Source organism: Amphiprion ocellaris, chromosome 20 (assembly GCF_022539595.1).
Source record: "Amphiprion ocellaris isolate individual 3 ecotype Okinawa chromosome 20, ASM2253959v1, whole genome shotgun sequence".
NCBI lineage: Eukaryota > Metazoa > Chordata > Actinopteri > Pomacentridae > Amphiprion > Amphiprion ocellaris.
Window position 1 is genome coordinate 1,307,603 of NC_072785.1, and position 20,199 is coordinate 1,327,801.

At 39.7% G+C, this 20,199-nt stretch overlaps 1 protein-coding gene across 2 annotated transcripts; it reads right to left on the reverse strand.

The window, feature by feature from the left end:
- Positions 1 to 1,669: 1,669 nt before the first annotated feature.
- On the reverse strand, positions 1,670 to 20,196 carry slc4a1ap (solute carrier family 4 member 1 adaptor protein). 2 transcript variants are annotated; one of them, XM_055006090.1, is made up of 14 exons: positions 19,375 to 20,196; positions 11,935 to 12,151; positions 11,590 to 11,718; positions 11,447 to 11,507; positions 11,208 to 11,347; positions 10,945 to 11,105; positions 8,788 to 8,857; positions 8,488 to 8,677; positions 8,179 to 8,272; positions 7,871 to 8,099; positions 5,903 to 6,001; positions 3,433 to 3,512; positions 3,275 to 3,344; positions 1,670 to 2,702 (listed from the first exon to the last, which is right to left on the reverse strand). In XM_055006090.1, the coding sequence occupies exons 1-14, from the start codon at positions 20,179 to 20,181 to the stop codon at positions 2,653 to 2,655; spliced, it is 2,397 nt and encodes a 798-aa protein (XP_054862065.1). In that variant the 5' UTR covers positions 20,182 to 20,196; the 3' UTR covers positions 1,670 to 2,652. The 2 variants fall into 2 exon arrangements, with proteins under 2 accessions (XP_054862065.1, XP_054862064.1); XM_055006089.1 differs by having other exon boundaries at positions 8,179 to 8,275.
- Positions 20,197 to 20,199: the final 3 nt, after the last annotated feature.

Below are 20,199 nucleotides of genomic sequence, written 5' to 3' on the forward strand. Positions count from 1 at the left end.
TGTGGATGAAATTTTCAGGGAAGGTCAGAAATGACAAGAACCAAGTGATTATATTTTGACACTGATGCGGCTTATAGTCCGGATCCACACATTTTTTCAAGATTTCTGTATCATTGCCAGATAGCAGCACAGCGTCACTGTAACCATGACAACAAGTAAACACTACATCAACTGCCTGCTGATGATCACATGATTGCGATTCTACTACAAATCCACCGCTGAGGACTGTTTGAGAATTATCTGTCAGAAATGATACGACTGAGCAGCCTTGGCAGAATACTGTGCTCTCTGACTGCTTTTCTTGTTTTGTGATTTTATTTTTGGGACCCACTAGAATATGTTTGAATGCCTTAATGTTCAGAAACACATTATTTGTCTTATACTGCCCTTTGATGCAGCTCCTTTTCTCACCCTCTACTGGAAACACAATGTTTTGGCTCCTGTCTCTTTAAGGCCCCTTCCTGAAAGGACCAGTCTGCTCTGATTGGTCAGTTGGCTTGATGAAATTATGCAATCCTGTTGATATATCACAGTGAGAAACTAATGGCTGACTTTGAGGAAGCTGCTTAGTTTTACGGTGTGCCAAACTAGCTGTTAGGCAGCCGTTATCAAATTTCTTGTGGGCAAGTCTCACCACTCAGCTGCCGTCTTGATAATGCCCTTGGGCCCTTATTGTGGACCAAGGCCAGGTCCTTATCTAAATAGAGAGAGAGCCGTAGCAGCAATTGTAATGGTCACCAGAGTATACAAACTGCAGGTGTCCGTTCACCGGTCAAATCGAATGCCTCAGTGCAACAATACGATTGGCTGGATGTTTCCCGGTTCAGCTGTCACGAAGCAGATGATCTCCTTTTATAGGCTTCGGCATGTGTCATACAACCACCGATAGTTTTATTCAAGACTCTCTAAGTGAGATCTCCAGTCTCTGGCATTATGAAAATGGGTTACATGCTGATGTAAATAAGTAACAGAAGAAAAGCCTGGACTTCAAACAAGGTGTTTCAGGCAGGTAAAGATCAGTGTTTTCTGTGGGAGAACATAACTCTGTTGGCATGGACTTTGGGCTTGATCAGTTTGCATAAAAAGCAGCCATTTAATATGTTAATGAATAGTAAAAACCCCAGGAGCACAATACGGGCTCTTTAAATCCAATTAATTTATTTAGAGATGAATGTATTGAACTAGCTGCAAAATCAATAATATCTCTGTAGATTTTACTATTTAAAATGTATTTGCAGTCTGACATTGTGATTAATAATCAGCCTTAAAGAAAATCATACAGACTTAGAACCCCTTTTTTTCTCATCGTCATACTTTGTGTAGTTACAGCTCTTCTACCTGAATGGACCGAGTGTGCAGGCTTATGTTTTGTCATACTGAGCGTATGTGAGAAGAGTCTGCCAGGTAGAGGGACGGGACTTCAAGGCAGGGAGGATCTCTGATTAGTAGGTCGTAGCAAAGATCTGCAACCCGGACCACAAGCCTCTATATGCCACATCATACCCAGAGAAACACTCTGTGTCTGTGAGGGAGCTAGAAGGAGAGAAAAAGAAAGTCTGACGTCAAAACTGGGGTTGGGTGAGAAGGCAGCCCAGTGGAGGACGGACGGTTGGAAAGTTACTTACAGAGTGAATGTCAGAGGGTTTAATGAAGAAAAACTTTGAGCAACTCAGAGGTTATGAACAGACAATTTTATTACACATTTATATAACTAAATACAATTTACATTTCTTTGTGTTCTGATAAAAGACAACAGGAAAGAGGGTGGAAAGTATGGCAGTAAACCAAGAGAACAGCACTGAGTGGGATTTCACAGAGCGAGGAATCCTGCTCCGGGCAAACACACACCAATAGCAGACTCCCTCATAAAGACAATCTTGTTAAAAAGAGAACTTTGAGAAGGTTTGACTGTGTGTGTGCGTGTGTGTGTGTGTGTGTGTGTGTGTGTGTGTGTGTAGATGGAGACACACACTCCACTTAGCCTGAGTCATTATCAGCTTGCGTTTCATCCAGTAAGCCATCCAAGTGTCCAGATGGTCAGAAAAGCTGCTTCAATGCTCTCCCTCTTTCTCCCTCCCTGCTACACACTCTCCTTTTGGAAAAAAAAAAAAAAAAAGGTTATGCCAGCGATCGACTGAAGCCAAATAGGGGAGGGATACAGATTGGATGTCAGGTGGATTTAACTGCAAGAAGAGCAGTCAAAGACTAGAAAGCTGAATTCGGATCAGTTGCCGCTCCTGCTCTGTCTCTTCCTATTTTCTGCTTGGATGATACAGAATTCAAATAAAAGGACAAAATTCAAGTGCTCCCCATCTCCATTATTATCAGGGGTGAGGGGTGCCAGCAGGCTGACTGCCCAGTGTCTGCTCTGCCAGTTTAATGTGAACTCAAACGGTGTGCTTTTTGTTTATCACAGTCTGAGAATATCCTCGAGAGATAAATAAAAGGTGCCGCATTGTTGTCTCAGCTCGTCCCTCTGCGAGTCCCTGTTCTGTTGCAGGTTCCCAGTTTTGTGAGCTGAACCTCACAGGGACTGGGATGAGTGGAGAGGGTTAATGGTCAGAGCTGAGGAGACTGGAGGCTTTGTGCTGCAGGTATTATCTGCAGTATAAAAGCTGCTGGAGTGGAGACACAAGAACTCTCTGCGCCTCCTCAGTAGCCGTACTTGTCGTTTAGGTGTGTGCGTCCATCTCCAGTCTGACCTATGAGAGGAGAGAGGACAGGTTTAGCATCAAAGGGACCCACGTAAACACACACATGCACCATTACCTGGTGAAAAAGCGCTCTGGAAATGACACAATGAAATAAGCTAGAGATACCAAACTGTCCAGAAGCCCAGATGCCAAACAGCTGGAGTATATGTCTGCAACCTAATCACAGCACAGTGCAATTAGATGTGACCCTGAAAAAAAACTGTCTGGCAGCTGTTTCAAAGGTTTTTTTTAATTCAAGTTTATCTTATCACTTTTGAGTGACTCTGATCTGCATTCCTTACTGAACAATGAAAATATCGCTGCAATTTCAGCTGCACAAATGGACCATGAAAGCCTCATTTACTCCCTCTTGCCAGGAAAATATTTGTTCCTCCCTTCATTAATGAGCTCAGAAGCTCAGTAACCCTGTCAGTGTCAACACATTTAAAAATGTTGTACTTTTCATTCTGCATTGACTCCAAGCTTGAAAGTCCATTCAAACAGAAGGTGTGAAGATGGACAGGAGTGGCAGGGTTCAGGTCTGAGGCTTGATAAGCTTTCACATTCATCAGGTTGTTTACCTGCAGGAGGCATCCACACAGAGTAATCAGGGTCGTCGTCTGGATACTGTCCCGACAGCTGCACTGGTGGCTGTGGACACGCATGAGAAAATTCAGTTAGTATACATTCACATCATTCTATATGATGCATGTCCTCTGCTGCGTGGGGGCGGGGCTACCCTGCTGGGACCCATCACTCTCTTCTTCTTCCTGGGGCTGGGGTCAGCCGCTGGCTCTCTTTCAACATCAGCTTTGGACTCTGTAGAAACACAGGTACAGTATATTGATCCATCCATTCGTATGTGTACAGTAGTACACAGTACATAGTGCTATGTGGACATCTACAAATACATAATCACAACTGTGAAATGTACAGATTTCACTTATATAGTCATAATTTTATGCTACATCTCACAAGCAAACATTAGACATTTTACTCCACTACATTTGTTTATAGTAGTAGATGTCTAATAAAAATCTAGCTAAAACCAGTAAATGCCTGTACTGCCTAACAAAAGATACATATTTGACAAAAACGGATCTACAACAAGAATCCGGAGTCGACTTGTCTACTCATAAAAACTCTCACACCATAGATTGTGTCATTTTGGGAGAAAAACAGCAATGACATTTTCACAAAAACTAGAAAACACAGGTGCAATAATTCCATTTAGCTTAGTTATGACTAGCTGTTAGCCAAGCTTAGCAGAGGAGCAGAAATAAAACCTGGTACGTTTGATTTTTGGGGAGAAAGCAAGTTTTCACAACGAGTAGAAAACAGAGGTAAAAACGAAACTACAATGACTACACGTAAGCTACTGAGGGCTAACATTTAGCCTTAGCTAAAGCTAATTTAGCCACTGTTTTGTGTGAAAACTCAATTTTGATACTGTGGCACCATAATGTAATTTGTTCCACCGTAGAAATGAAACGACATGAATTTGGTTCTTTGAAACTGGACATAATAAACGAGGGTGGATATGAGGAAGAACTTGAGGACACTGTGCATGTTGATCCGGTGCAGGTCTGTCAATCACAGGGTAGCCCCGCCCTAAAACATACCCTGCTTTATCGTCTGTGTTTACTCTAAATGGAAACATAATTTACTAAATGAACACCAGGCTGTATGGAAGAAGACTTGAAACGAGCAGCTGATCCCATATTGAGGTAAATGTTTACTGAGTCAGCTGATTTTCTCAGAGATTTTAATACAATCAGACTATCAGACGAGTCGCCCACTTTTGGCTATTTGAAAAAACACGTGTGTAAGGTTTCTTCACACTAAGAAGCTTCATAATTATAGGCATAAAAGCAATTAAATTAAATATTTACTTTGGCTAAAATCTTTTTTTCTTAACTTCAGTGTTCGTGTACTTTCTGCTCTTTTCATTTATGGGGCAGTGTTATCAGAAATACTATAATAATTCTACGCATGATAGTCAGTTTACAGATTAGGAATTTACACTGAAAATACATTACCAGTCAAAAGTTTCAATTGAGAGTTTTTTCTTTATTTTTTACTACCTTCTACATTGTAGATTCATACTGAAGACATCAAAAGTATGAGGCAAGATATATGGAATTATGTAGCAAACAAAAAACTGTGAAATAACTCTAAATATGTTTTAGATTTTAGATGGAAGAAGCCATCCTGTAAACTCTTGGCTTTCTCTCAGTGAGCTTCATGAGGAATTTACCTGAAATGGTTTTTACTTCACAGGTGTGCCTTGTCAAGGTTCATTTGTGGAATTTCTTGCTTTTTTTATGGGGTTGGGACCATCAGTTGTGTTGTGCAGAAGTCAGGTTGGTACACAGTTGACCGCCCTATTTGACAACTGGTAGAATCCATATTATGGTAAGAACCAATCAGCTAAGTAAAGAGAAACGACAGTCTGTCATTATTTTAAGAACTGAAGGTCAGTCAGTCTGGAAAATGGCAAAGACTTTGAATGTGTCACCAAATGCAGTCACAAAAACCATCAAGTGCTACGACCAAACTGGCTCCCATGATGAGGACCACTCCAGGAAAGGAAGACCAAGAGTCTCCTCTGCTGCTGAGGAGAAGTTCATCTGAGTCTCCAGCCTCAGAAATCACAAGTTAACAGCAGCTCAGATAAGATCCCAGATAAATGCGTTCTAGTAGCAGAAGATGGTTTGGGATGAGATGGACCACAGAATGAAGACAAGAGGGCCAACAAGTGCTCAGCATCTCTGGGAACTCCTTCAACACTGTTGGAAAACCATTTCAGGTGACAACCTCATGAAACTCATGGAGAGAATGCCAAGAGTGTGCAATGCAGTCATCAAAACACAGGGTGGCTATTTTGAAGAATCTAAAACATAAAACATGTTTTGACTTATTCACACGTTTTTGTTTACTACATATACCATATGTGTTCATTCATAGTTTAGATGCCTTCAGTGAGAATCTACAATGTAAATAGTCATGAGAATTAAGAAAAGCCATTAAATGAGAAGCTGTGTCCAAACGTTTGATGCTAGTGTTCTTTTGGTTTTTCACTCAAGTCTAATTTTGAAAGGAAACATCTACTTGAGTATTCCTACTTGTACTTAAGTTCCCTCACTGATGCGCAATAACCACTATCAAAAAGAGCAGACAAATAGGAAAACGTGAAAGACGTGATCTACCTGGAGTCGGGGCTGCCGTGACCTTCTTGCTGCTGTGCTGAGGAACCTGCTCTGCTGCTTCAACAGACTCCTCACTCCTCCGCTGTTTGGGGCTTTGATCTGACATGAAGTCATGCAACAGTATAACAATGAAAACTTGCACAAATCTACAAATTTAGGCCATTCTGCTAAGACTTTAAAAAATACTATGATGAACTAGATATAAACATTTCACCACCACAAACACTACCGTTCAAAGGTTTGGGGTCACCCAGACAATTTCATGTTTTCTATGAAAACTCCCACGTTTATTCATGTGCTAACATAACTGCACAAGGGTTTTCTAATCATCAATGAGCCTTTCAACACCATTAGCTAACACAATGTAGCATTAGAACACAGGAGTGATGGTTGCTGGAAATGTTCCTCTGTACCTCTATGGAGATATTCCATTAAAAATCAACTGTTTCCAGCTACAATAGTCATTTACCACATTTACCACATTAACAATGTCTAGGCTGTATTTCTTATTAATTTAATTATATCTTTATTGAAAAACAAATATTTTTCTTTCAAAAATAGGGATATTTCTAAATGACTCCAAACTTTTGAACGGTAGTATGTGTTGCACAGAAATTAGAGGCTGCACAAATACACGGTTTTTACACAAATCACTTTTGTTTTTGAGTCTGAACGTGTAGAAATCTTCACCAGGGGATACTTGCTAGTTTAGCTAATCACAGACTTATTCATCCAGGCATGGTTTATTTACAGGTGTTAAGCTGACTTGATGATAGCTCATCACTTAATGCAATAGCAGATTACACCACGAACCAAACTAAGGATGGCTATTTCAGTGTTTAAAATAATACATGTAACAGTCTATTGTTTGTGGAACTCTAGAGGGTGCTTGCTGTTTAGAACACAGTAGTGATTTCCAGCTACAATAGTCATTTACCACATTAACAATGTCTAAACCAGGACTGGATCCTCTGTCCTCCAGAGGATCCAATCCGGCCCACAGGACGACTTCGTAAAGTGTAACAATTACAGAGAAGACATTAACTGCAAAAAACTACCAATTTAAAATAATTTCTAGACCATGACAAGTTTTTTTGATCATAAAATACTAGATTGCACACTGTTCTTTTGTCATTTTGTTTCTCATTTTTGTAATATTTTGTCTTGTTTTTGTTGTTTGTTGTCATTTTTTGCCTGACTTTTGTCGTTTGTCTCATATTTTTGTCATTTTGTTGTATTGTGTTTTTTGTCTCGCTTGTGTTATCTAATTTTTTGTCTTGTTTGTGTCATTCGTCAATTTTTTTGTCTTTTTATGTCTGATTTTAATGGTTTTGATCATGGAGTAAAATACTATATCATTCAGTTCCAGACACCTGTGACTAAATGTTTTGTGCCTTCGTGGACACTCTGTGATCTGGAAGTTGTAATGTGCAAATGAAACTGAAATAATTTTTCTTCAGAAATTTCAGGTTGTTTCATAATTTTCTGTTAAAAGATAATTCCTCAAATCTTCACATTTTTGAACTAAAACAAAGGAAAAACTTGGAGTTGTGCTTATTTATAGGTTATTATGCTCTGATTTAACTGGTCCGGCCCACTTGAGATCAAATTGGGCTGAATGTGGGGCCTGAACTAAAATGAGTTTGACACTCCTGGTCTAGACTGTATTTCTGATTAATTTAATGTTATATTCACTGAAAAAAATGCTTTTCTTTCAAAAATAAGGACATTTCTAAGTGACCCCAAACTTTTGAAGGGTAGTGTATGTTACCAGGCATATACAGCCAACACTCTGCAGCTTGTATCAAACATAGGATGTACTGCCCCCCAGTGGCATTATAAAAGGCTGCTGTTAAAATGCATAAACATTATGAAAACGTCAGAAAATCAGAACGCAGACGGCAAATTTCACATTCTTCTGGTGTTTTCTCATTCCTCTTTCCAGAAGTACAGCTCTTATGTTTTTACCTTTGAGCTCACAGGATTCTACTGGCTGATCTTTTCGATGCCCTGAGGGATCTTTAGATGTGGATGCACTGGACTCTTCTTCAGTCATCCTCTGTTCATCATCATTATCCTCATGTTTTTCTGCTGCCTCCTCCTCCTCTTCTTCTTCTTCCTCCTCTTCCCCACTAGGTGGAAGTTCTTTCATGTTGAAGAGCTCTGCAGGCAGGTTGGGCCGCTTAGGAGGCAACTTCTGCAGGACAGAAGGAAATGTCAATGGCAGACACCAGAGAGGAAAAAGAAGCGTTATTTCAGATAAAGAGGAAACTTACCCCAATGGTTCCAGTCTTCAGTTTGAATTTTCTCCCTCCCTTCATGGCTCCAAACAGCGGCAAGGACTTTTTCGGCTTCTCTGACTCTGAGCTGCTGCTATCACACCAACACAGATCATGACATCTTTAAATGTAGATCGTAGAATAAAAGACTTTTACATGAATTCAGACATGATTGAATTCATGTAACACACGTACAAGATTATCTCTATTTTCTCTATTTATATATCTTGATTTTTCAGAATGAAATTTGATTTAAAGGAGAGAGCAGAAAATCCTGTGGTCACTGTGGTGTTGAGGATGTCTAACCTGGGCAGCAGCGAGGGCATCTGTGCTGGCCGTGTGAGTTCAACTAGCTTGCGGAGCCTCTGAGCATCTTTGCGCAAGTCTGCCACATGCACATGAAGCTTCCTGCGCTCCACGGCATCCATCGCTGCCTCGCTTTTCACTGCGGTCATGAAGGCGTCCAGAGAGTCCTCAGTTGAAGAGGCCGAAGAGTCTGAGAGGAGGGAAGAGTGAAAGGTTACGTACACTGGACAGAGACTGCATGTTTTAAACAGTGTGTCATATGTTTGCAAAAGCGTGAACACACAGGTGAACGTGACTCACCTCCTTTAGCAGCACTGAGCTTTTTCTGAGTCTCTGCCAGCTCCTTCTCCACCTCTGACAGTTTGGCCACCTACACAATATAACTAACAGGTTAACAGGATTATAGAATGCTCTTAAAGTGAAATTATACTTCTCTTCTGAGGGTAGTGTATGTTACTCTACACAAAAAGACATTCAAGAAAGTCAACATACACTGCCCATCCAAAAAAAAGTTGCACACTCTAATATTTCCTTGGACCGTCTTTAGCTCTGAGAACGACATACATTCGCTGTGGCATCGTTTCGATAAGCTTCTGCAATGTCACATTTTTTGTGCAGCGATGCATTCATTTTCTACCAAGATCTTATATCGATGATGGGAGAGTTGGACAAAGTCTTCTCCAGCACATCCCAAAGATTTTCAGTGGGGCTGAGGTCTGGACTCTGTGGAGGACAATCCATCTCCTGCTCCCTGATCCACTCATTCTCAATGTGAGCCCCATGAATCCTGGCATCATCATCTTGGAATATGTCCATGTCATCAGGGAGGAAAAACTCCATGGATGGAAAGACCTGATCATTCAGTATCTTCAGGTAGTCAGCTGACCTCATTCTTTGGGAACATAATGTTGATGAAACTGACCAACCCCAGATCATAACTCTAACCCCCACAGGCTTGTAGGCACTAGCCATGATGAGGGCATCACTTCATCTGCCTCTCTTCTTACCCTGATGCGCCCATCACTTTGGAACAGGGTAAATCTGGACTCATCAGACCACATGACCTTCTTTCATTGCTCCAGAGTCCTTTATGCTACCTAGCAAACTGAAGCCTTTTTTTCTGATTAGCTTGACTGATCAGTGGTTTTCTTAGAGCTACAGCTGTTTAGTCCCAATCCTTTGAGTTCCCTTCGCATTGTGCATGGGGAAATGCTCTTATTTTCACTATTAAACATAGCTGTGAGTTCTACTCTTGATTTCACCAAACGTTTCAGTGATCTCCCATCACGATCATCCAAGAGTTTGTTCTGACCACATTTATTCCTCGAAGATGATGGTTCATCTCCGTTCTACCAGGTTTTAATGATACATTGGATGGTTCTTAACCTGATTTTAGTAGTTTCAGAAATCTCTTTAGTTGTTTTCTTTGCTTGATGCAGGTCAATAATTTGAACCTTCTGAGACAGATTAACATCCTTTCCATGACCACAGGATATGTTTTCCAACATGGTTGTTTAAGAAATGAGAAGCTCCTCACTGCATCAGCGAGGGTTAAAGAAGTTGTTGCAGCAAAGAACATGCAGACTCCACGCAGAAAGATCCCAGGAAGGCCGGGATGCAAACTAGGGATCTTCTAGCTGCAAGGCGAAAGTGCTAACCACCAAGCTACTGTGCAGCCCCAATTAACTGATTTCAAAACAATTAAATATGTAAATCACAAAGGTTGCAATTAAAGATATGCACTTCCAGTCAAAAATTTGGGGTCACCCAGGCAATTTCATGTTTTCCATGAAAACTCACACTTTTATTCATGTGCTAACATAATTGCACAAGGGTTTTCTAATCATCAATGAGCCTTTCAACACCATTAGCTAACAAAATGTAGCATTAGAACACAGGAGTGATGGTTGCTGGAAATGTTCCTCTGTACCTCTATGGAGATATTCCATTAAAAATCAGCTGTTTCCAGCTACATTAGTCATTTACCACATTAACAATGTCTAGACTGGATTTATCATTCATTTAATGTCATCTTCATTGGGAAAAAAACTGCTTTTCTTTCAAAAATAAGGACATTTCTAAGTGACCCCAAACTTTTGAACAGTAGGGTACACTATTCAGTGAGTCAGGGTTTAAACTGTCATGTTAATAGTTTTACACACTGATGCTGTCCTCCTTATGTGAGACTCACACTTTTGATGGTATCTTATGTAGTAAGGCTACATTATGTTTTAAAGCTATTACACAGTAAATTTTGAACTGAAATTTGACCTTAAAAAATAGATCACAAATCAAACTGCAATCGCAAAATCTGTCAGGAAAATTCGCAACAGCATATTTTCCCCAAATCATTCAGTGCAAGCTTACAGTCAGTGGTGAATGAATGCTTCTTGTTTTCCTTATGAGTATATTTCTTAATATTAGCCAGCAGTGTGTAAAAGCACAGCAAATATTTACCAGTGATTCATAGGTCTCAGGCCGCTCCTCAATCTTTCCTGCCTTTTTCATTCTCTCCTGCCTCTTCCTCTCCACGGTGCCGGTTCGATCCAGGAAGGTGTCATCATCGCTGTCATAGTAGTCCTCATCTTCCCAGTTCTTCTTCTTGCGCTTACGGGACACTGAATGTGAAACACAAATCACTTGCAACATATTCCATAAGAAGTTCTGACCTTCTCCACATGGTTCTACTCTCAAACATTCCAACTGGGGCAGAGTCACACCTGCTTCCTGGCGCAGCAGCCCTCTGGCCTCCAGCTTTCGACAAGCCTCCAGGCAGCACTGGATGGCTGCCTCTTTCTTCTTCCCGGTGTGGGTCACCTCCGCTACCAGCTGACGCCCCATGGCATCATCCACCGGCAGCCTGACAGAAAAAAAAAATGAACTCTGCAGTTTGCACACACTTCACAATCTATCTGAAAGAAAGAATGCTCTCACAAAGCAGGGGTTTCGTGTCACTTACTTTATTCTGCAAAGCCAGGAGCCGTGGCTTTTGTCTTCATACTCAAACTCCAGCTCCTCCCCTGAGATAAAAGATACCCAGGTTGAAGTAACGACATCCAATAACAAACAAAATGCAGGACAATTAACAATATGTCTTCTCACCTTCTCGGTCATAGAAGCCCTGCAAAGCTTTCTTCGGATCCTTCAGGTAAGCTGCTTCCTGATCTTCGTGGAACTCGGTTGAAAAAGGGTTTTCCTCGTTCTCGTCTTCCTCCGGAGCTGCTTCCTCAGCTGCAGGGTGGATTTATGGAGACAGATGGAGAGAATGGAAAGTAGAGAACGGAGGGATCAACTTGCTTCTTAAGTTACTCGCCTAAAGAGAAAGTTGATTCCGCCTCACAACGCGGCAATATGTCAGCACAGATGACACCGAACATACTGTAGCTTCATCCTACAACCTCCCAGGACAATAGTAACATCCACATCTGTCGCAGTGCAGCGGCTCACCCATTCCCCATGAACAGCCCGAGTCTTCCTTTGACACTTTGCTCTGGCCCTTGTTGTTTTCGCCTTCACCGCCCTCCTCCTCCTCCTGCCGCTCGTCCTCATCATCAGAGCCATCTCCCATCATCCTCTTCTCCAGCTCTGCTTTCTGTTTGCGGGCACGCTCCCTCAGCTCCGTCACCGTCAGTTCAGACTCCTCTTCCTCGTCAAACTCTGGACCCTGTGGAAGGAGGCATAAGTTGAAGACTTAATATGTTGTGATGAACATCCCTGCATGTCTTTGTGATCTACCAGACTGCTACTGGCAGTGAAGCAGACCTAAAACACTGGGTGGATGTGATGAATCAAATCAATAACAGGTTGTTCATTAATGTCATTATATAAGTTTGCTGATTCTGCTATCAGTTACAGGGACTCTGTTTGTATGTGCACCAGTATCCTGGACTTGAGTCTTATCCTGTTCTAATCATACTGGGGATCTGGTATTTACATAACAGTGTAATAGCACCAGGCCTCTTATCGTCTGCCGGTAGGAATGCTTCTCTTTTTTCTGCCTTTTTTTTTTTATTTTTTTAAATTAGTCATATCACACTGACATCATTGCAGTTACGATTCATGGCAAAACTTGAGTGAATCATTCCAGCAGTCCTACTTCTAACAAAACAAAAAAATAAATACATTTGGACATTCAAAAATTCTTAAGAATGAATCAATTAACTGTGCAACACCATACATAATGTGTGTAATTTAGTTTGACATTTACACAAAACTTCCAACATTTAACAGACAACCGATACTCATAGATTTATGCACTACATCCTTTGCTGTTGTAACGCTGCAAATTTCTCCACTGTGTGATTAATGAAGAATGATCTTACCTTATTAAAAAACAACAACAAAAAACTTAAAGAGTAGGAACTTTATATCACAGCAAAAACACAATTATACAATTCAGAAAGATTTTAACTAATGCAAAAAAATATGATGGGACTTGGAATCGTCCCCGCAATTTAATCAGTTGTTCCCTGTATGATTTCTGAAGGGTAAGTCCTTATAAGTCCACAGCGGTGGATTTGTAGTAGGATTGTAATCATGTGATCATCAGCAGGCAGCTGACGTAGTGTTCACTTATTGTCATAGTTACAGTGACGCTGTGCCGCGATCTCGCAATGACACAGAAATCTTTAACAAATCCGTGGATCCAGACAATAAGCCACATCACATCCAAAATGTAATGAGATGGTCCTTGCAGCATTTCTGACCTTCCCTGAAAATTTCATCCAAATCTGTTAATCCGTTTTTGAGTAATGTTGTGAACAGACAGACTGACAGACAGACAAACCAACGCAGATCGCCACATTACTAGGCAAAATGTAGAAGCTTCCAAAGACCCAGAGCTTCTAAAGTCGAACTCCCAATAAAGTTGTTCTCATTTAAATATTTATTGGTTTGTATTTTAATGAAATTAGTTATTTTGCTTTTTTGGTAGAAACATCAATCAATTTAATCGATTAATTGATCAAATATTCTATCGATAAAGGATACAAAAATAGATTTGAGTGGAGCCTTGATGAAGACTATTGGAAAGTTGAAAATCTGTTCCTTCTATTTTTACAGTTTCTAGCTCTGATAAATGTTGTAATTTTGGCAATTTTTTAAAGCTAACATACTTTTCAAACCTCCCGGCAAGTTTTGGGGTTCAGAGGGTTAAAACTTGCTTTGTTTTTGAGCAATGTTGTGCACTTACAGACAGACAGATTAACAGAAGGACAAACGTATGCCGATCGTCACATAACTCTGCGTTCCTTGGCAGAGTAATGAATGATTGATCTGTCAAATCGAAAGTATGCTGATTGCTAAATAAATGTAGTAATTCTGTGGCGCCGGGGAATAATAGCACCAGGAAATACTTACAGAAAAGGCTTTGTATAAAACTCCTCTTTAAAACTACTGCGAGAGAAGACAGATTATGAAAACAGATCCAAAAAGTCTCCCTCTGGTAAATATCTCGGTGTTATATTAGACTCCACACTCAGCTTTAAAAAGCACATTAAACAGATGAGCCGGACATTGAAATATAATCTCTCTCATTTCAGAACTCTTACTTTTGAAGGTGCACAAACCTTTTTTTAATGTTTCGATTATGTCACTTTACACATTTTGTATCTCATGCTGCTCACCAGCCAACAGAACAGCTTTGAAACCTCTTGAGTCCTTATATAAACAAGCCATTAAAATCCTGGATAAGAAGACACAGCAATATCACCACTGTCATATACTGGATAAGCATGGGATGTTAATCTTTGAAAACATGACATACGATTGGTTGTCAGGGTTGTTCATGATTATGCGCCCTCACCTCTCAAGTTTTTTATTTATTGCACCTCTGGAAATACTACCAGGACAAGGGCTTCTTCTAGGTGGCAGTGTTGCATCCCTTTATGTAAAACTGCCTTTGGACAATCGGCTTTTTCCTACAAAGTAATAACAGAATGGAATAAGCTCCACTCTGAACTAAAGACTATAACAGATTTTAAAGACTTTTCTGTGGAACTGGAGAAGCCAAGCCTGTCAGCATTGACAGTCCTTTACCATGTGAATGTGAGATCTTTCTAAATGTGATGTACTGCCTTTTGTGGTTTCTCTCTTGCCTGCTCCACAGACCGCAGATGGACATTAGCAAGTACGCTATAATAATCTGGTACAGAGTGTCTTAACCTTGTACTTAATGTTCTTCTGTACATGGAAACTGTCAAATAAACTAATTTAAAAAATAAAAATTCTGGCTAATTGCCAATTGCGATGTTTGCACATATTTTTTCCTCCTAATTGCAGAGAGCATTAGGTCTGTGCTGTAGTGGAATTAACATATTATTATGCCTGCTCTTATCATGATGACCCACCGGTGCAGACATAAAACCCAATGCTTTTCAAAAGTACATATTCACTGGACAAAATATGAGAATCTCTTCTACTTACATGTAAAACATACCATATTTATTTTCATGTAATATTCTGAAACAAAATTGTAAACTTTTAGCCTGATAGGCATCATCTGTCCATCAATGTTCATCTTGGGCCAGTACCAATATTAAATCCTTACACTATGCACTGATAATACTGCGCATCTGTAATGAGCAGTCATAGAGTTACATGTCTTCTGTCTGGTATTGCTCCTGTGTTCACTGATGAAGACCTGGGAGGATTGAAACAGTCCAATATATTTCATTTTCGGGTGCTGTAATTCACTGTATGGAAACCACTCTTTCTCTTCTCTGAAGACCAGACATAAAAGAAGTGTTGACAACAGTAGAAAAGGGGTGATCAGGTTAAAGGAATAGTTTGAAATCAATAAGTTATCATTAAATGAAAACAAAACAAAATTTATGGTGTTTGGGGGTGTTAGGGCAAATTATGAAATTCAATTAATCCTACATGGAGTCGAAATTGAAAGATTATATGAAACCAAATTGTTGAGAGTAATTTTACATCATAAATTCAGTTGGAAACCACATATAGAATATATAAAACAGAAATTATGTAAAATTATTGGTAACATTTACAAAACAAGTGATTCATTGAATAAGAAATGTCTGCGTACTGCATATATTGTATTTCTCACTTATAATGCCATATATGTCATATTGTGTTGAGGTTTGCAGAAATACATACAGAATATATATAGACCCTATAATTAAACTCCAGAAAAGAGTTATTACAATAATAAAAGCTTCCTATCGTGAAACTACCAATAAACTATTTATAGTCTTGCACTTTTAAAAGTTTTAGATATTGTGTACTTAAAAACATTAGAAACACTATTTCAAGTAAAGAATAAAAGTCTTCCCACCTGTATTCAACAATTTTTAAAATTAAGATAAAGCAATATATAATTTAAGAGGGCTGGGTGTCTTTGAAAGAGGAAATGTGAGAACTAATGTTAAATACAGATGTGTTTCATATTTGGAAGTTATATTATGGAATAGACTTAGTGTTGATTTAAAATTGTGTAGATCGATGTTTCAAAAAAAAACACTGAAAGGTAAAATAAGACTACAATGTAAAATGACTGTAAATATTGTTCTGTTTTTTAAATTTTATTTCTAGTATTACTGATATCCTGGGTTATTTTATGGATTGTACAGGATAGGCAAAAACAAGGCTCAGCTTTAGACTATTCCTTTATCGGTTACAGAGCTTCTTAATTTTTTTTTTTTGTGAGAAAAAAAAAGTTTACTGCAAGCATGTATAATAATTCTTGTCAGCTGAATGCACACAATTCAATTTGTGTACTGTAGATTGTAACCAAAATAAACCATTCATTCATTCATTCATACTCCTGTCCTGCACCGAATCCAAACATAGCACAGGATGTGCACACACTGTCTCTACTGATTGTGTCTTTTTCACCATCGTAGCCACCGTGTTCTCTACCCATGAACATTGTTCGGAAACCTGGATACAGTGTTTTGTATACCACAGTATCCTGACTTCTATCAAAGTACTCCAGGTGTCATATTGAGGTTACGCTGAACTGGAATGATGTTTACATCTTCCAAAATCTTGATCATAGCCAGGCCCTTCTGATGTTTATTATTGCTGTTATTATCTCTGAGTGCCAAGTACTTGTAGTATTGTGTATTGATTATAGGGCTCAACAATTAATTGAAATATTACCGAAATTGCAAAATCCAAAATTCATGCAAAGATCCAAATCCAAATCACAGCAGTGCTGCAGAGAATGGCTATAAATCACATTCTCCAGATTAAAAAAAAGAAAAGATTGTTGTGTATGGGCTACAGAAGAAGAAGAAAAAAAAATGTCATTTTTATTCTATCTCTTAGGGGTAGAAAAGAATAAACATCTTCCGTAAAATTGTGACTCATTGTGTAATCGCATTATCAGTCTTTTTTTTTTTTTTTGCATATCATTGAGCAATTACTACCAGACCCTCAGTTTAAAATATCAGAACCTAAAGAAAAAGCTGGTGCAAGCATCCTTAAATTCAGTTTTAGAAAAGCAGAATTTGAGTGTTGAAAACTAGTCTTAGAGCATGATTATGATCAATTTTCTATCTTCTGACAGTAAAATGAGATCCTTTCAAAAGCTGGCTGGAGAAAACAAGCTGTTATAATAAGTCAACTTATTTTTAAAAAATGTAAGAGGAGTTTTTAGACTGTTTTCTTGCATTGATACAACAGTTAACCCATTAATAAAAAAATAATTAGAATACAAAGAAAATATAATCTTATTTACAGATAATGACAATCGTCAGCTGCAGCCCTAAAAGATCTACAATGACTTGTAGAAACTAAATTAGACTAGTTCTGTATATATGTTATAAAGGATCCAGAATGACGGTAAAGCTCAAAAGTGAAATTAATGATCAGAATACAACAGGGTGTCCCTAAAGTTTGGACACATAGGAAATCTTACTAACTCTATTTTTTTTTTTTTTTTTGCCTCCACAGATTAAATACGGCTTTGTCAAAAGAAGAAAGAGTTGAACTGGTACTTCTCAGTGGACATATCGAAAGATAGGGTTAGGGTTAGGAAAGCAATTTTTTGGGGGCTAGCATGAATTTTTGCCATGACCAATTCTTTAGTTTCGGCTGATACATTTAGTTGTATCAGCCAGACTTTGTCCAGACACTGCCCATTTTTAAAAAAAATTTAACCACCTTCACCACCATGGAAAAGCCAAGTGCAATCCTCCTTGGATTAAATTCATTTGCTATCTTTCCATATGTCCATTCTTCACGTCCACTGAGAAGTAAAAGTTCAACTCTTTTTTCTCTCGACAAAGCCACATTTAATCTGTGGAGGCAAAAAAACTACAGTTAATGAGATTTCCTATGTGTCCAGACTTTAGGGCCGATCAATCAGTCAGTGAAGTGCCATGCCACTCAGTGCAGGCGATCATTTCTCTTCATCCCATCCGATCTTTTGCTTTCTGAATTGTGACTGTTGCCCGTCCCATGTGTAGCCATGATGTCTATCATTTTCATTCTCTGTCTGCCTTGTCCTCTCTTCCCATTCTTTTTTCCAGTTGTGACAATATATTCCAGGGTGTCTTTCCTTATGATGTATCCAAAAAAAGTTGCTTGGCATTTCCTAATTTTGTTCAATAGCGTATAATTTGTGTTGAGTAATTTTAAAACATCTTCATTTTTTATTCTGGAAATATAAGACATGCATAGCATGCATCTGTAAAACCACATCTCTGCTGCAGTGACTTTTTTTTATTATTTATGTTCCAAGATTCACATCTGTACATCAGAACTGGCAGGATGCAACAGCTGAGAGTCCTCATATGGATGCTAATTGCTATTTTCCTATTTGTCAGTATATTTTTCATTTTCATAAATGCTGTTCTTGCCATTGTTACTCTACATCTGATATCTATTTCACACCTCTCATCTGATGTTATCATAGTTGCCAAGTCCGTTTCTTATAAGCGACTTTGGGCTTGTTTTTCTGTAAAATCGCTTTGCAAATTTCATCAGTCATGGCTTGCGGGTTTTTGGCCTTGTTTTCTAAAGTGTAGTCGCTCATTTGGACTTGCTTTGCTGACTGGATGAACCCCTCCTGATTCTCTCCCAGTTCTCCACAATAAAGAGAAACAAATTAGTTTGTCCTTTTCCATAACCAATCCACTGCCCTGTTTCTTGGTTACCATCCCCACCCACACTCACAAACATGCAAGCAGTGGCCATGGGTTTGAATCCAGCCCTTTGCTGCAGGTCCTCTCCACTCTTACCCGTCTCTCGCTCTCTGTCAATAAAGCTGAACAAAGCCAAAAAAATAACTAAAAAAAGTCCAAATGTCTTACAGACATTGGTTTCACCACTACAAAACAAACAAATGAGCTAAAGCTAGCCACTTACTTAGCCTTAACATAAGTTATTCAAGGTTTTTATGTCAATTTACTGTTGCTTATGCATAAGTCTTTTATTATAATCAGAGTTTAAAAATTTAAGTTACTCAATGGTTTTATGATTTTACTGTCAATTTACTGCAAAGAAAAAATAAATGTATATATTTATACAGTTGTCAGGAGGCCTCTCATTTACAAAATGTGGCAGTTGAGCTGTTGTACTTTTTTTTGGGCTTGTTTCCATAAAGCTGGTTGCTTGTTTGTATTGCGAGATCTGGCAACATTGGACGTTATCCATGGACCGAGACATTTGAAATGATGAACCCGCTTCAGTATTTCTTGGTCTAATTCTATGTTACAGATTGGGGTGATACTCTTCTTTGAAATTACTATTACTTCTGTTTTGTTTTTGTTTAAAGACAGACTCTTTTGGCTCTCTGTATTAATTATGGATGCTATGGTTTGCAAGTTTAGGGACACCCTAAAGTTAAAGTTAAAAGCCACCCTTGTCATCCCTGACCATGCAGTGTTTTACTGTGAGGATGTAAACTACAGTATGGTTTACCTGCAGGATAAAAAGCCTCGTGCTCCCACCAAACTTTAACACATGTCCAACCCGCAGTCTGATGTAGGTCTTGGGGGGAATCCTGTTCTTGTTCACCACGGTGCCGTGGGTGCTGCCCAGGTCGTGGATGTAAAACCCCATCTCCTCTCCCACGCACTCCCCGTCCCCGGCCTGTCCGCGGTACTGGATCACTGCGTGGTACCTGGAGATGGACGGATGCTCCAGGGAGACGTCGCACACAGGTAGACGTCCGACCACAAAGTAGCTCCTGTGAGTGAGGGGCAGCGTGTCCACGATGGCGCCGTTTTTGAGGATTTCCAGAGCATACGGGACGTCTGAAGCAGAGCCTCCCCAGTGCGGCTCCGTGTACGGCAGAGGGGGGAATTTACCCGCTGGGGGCCCTTTGGCAGGAAGCACCCTCGGTTTAGCCTCTGGATTGGCTTTGACAGGACCAACCTTCTTCTCCTTTTCGCCCTTTATATCCTCTTCTTGGCATTTTTCCGAAGTTTTGTTTTCGCCAGCGGAGCTCTCGCTGGCTGGGGCTTCGACCTGAGCTCTGTCCTCTTCTATCGGGCTTCTGGTTTCAGCTTCTGTTGGTTTGGACGGAGCAGCGACGTTACTGCGTTTAATGAAAAGGGAAGGCGCCGCCAAAAGAGCCGGTTTCTTAAACGGGTCCTCTGTTTCTGCTTTAGTTGAGCCTTTCTTTGCAGGTTCGGCTCCATTCTCTGTGGCCTCGGTTTCCATTACGGAGTTATTTTCTCCATCTGTATTTCTCACACTCACGTCTGCTGGCGGGGGAGCGGCCATGTTTATTTGGTGCGACTA

Coding starts and splice junctions, on each gene's coding strand:
- slc4a1ap (XM_055006089.1), bottom strand. CDS start 20,181: ATGGCCGCTCCCCCGCCAGCAGACGTGAGTGTGAGAAATACAGATGGA. Junction 11,719..11,934: donor GGGCTGTTCATGGGGAATGG/GTGAGCCGCTGC, acceptor TCCACCCTGCAG/CTGAGGAAGCAGCTCCGGAG. Junction 8,858..10,944: donor CTGAGACCTATGAATCACTG/GTAAATATTTGC, acceptor TATATTGTGTAG/GTGGCCAAACTGTCAGAGGT.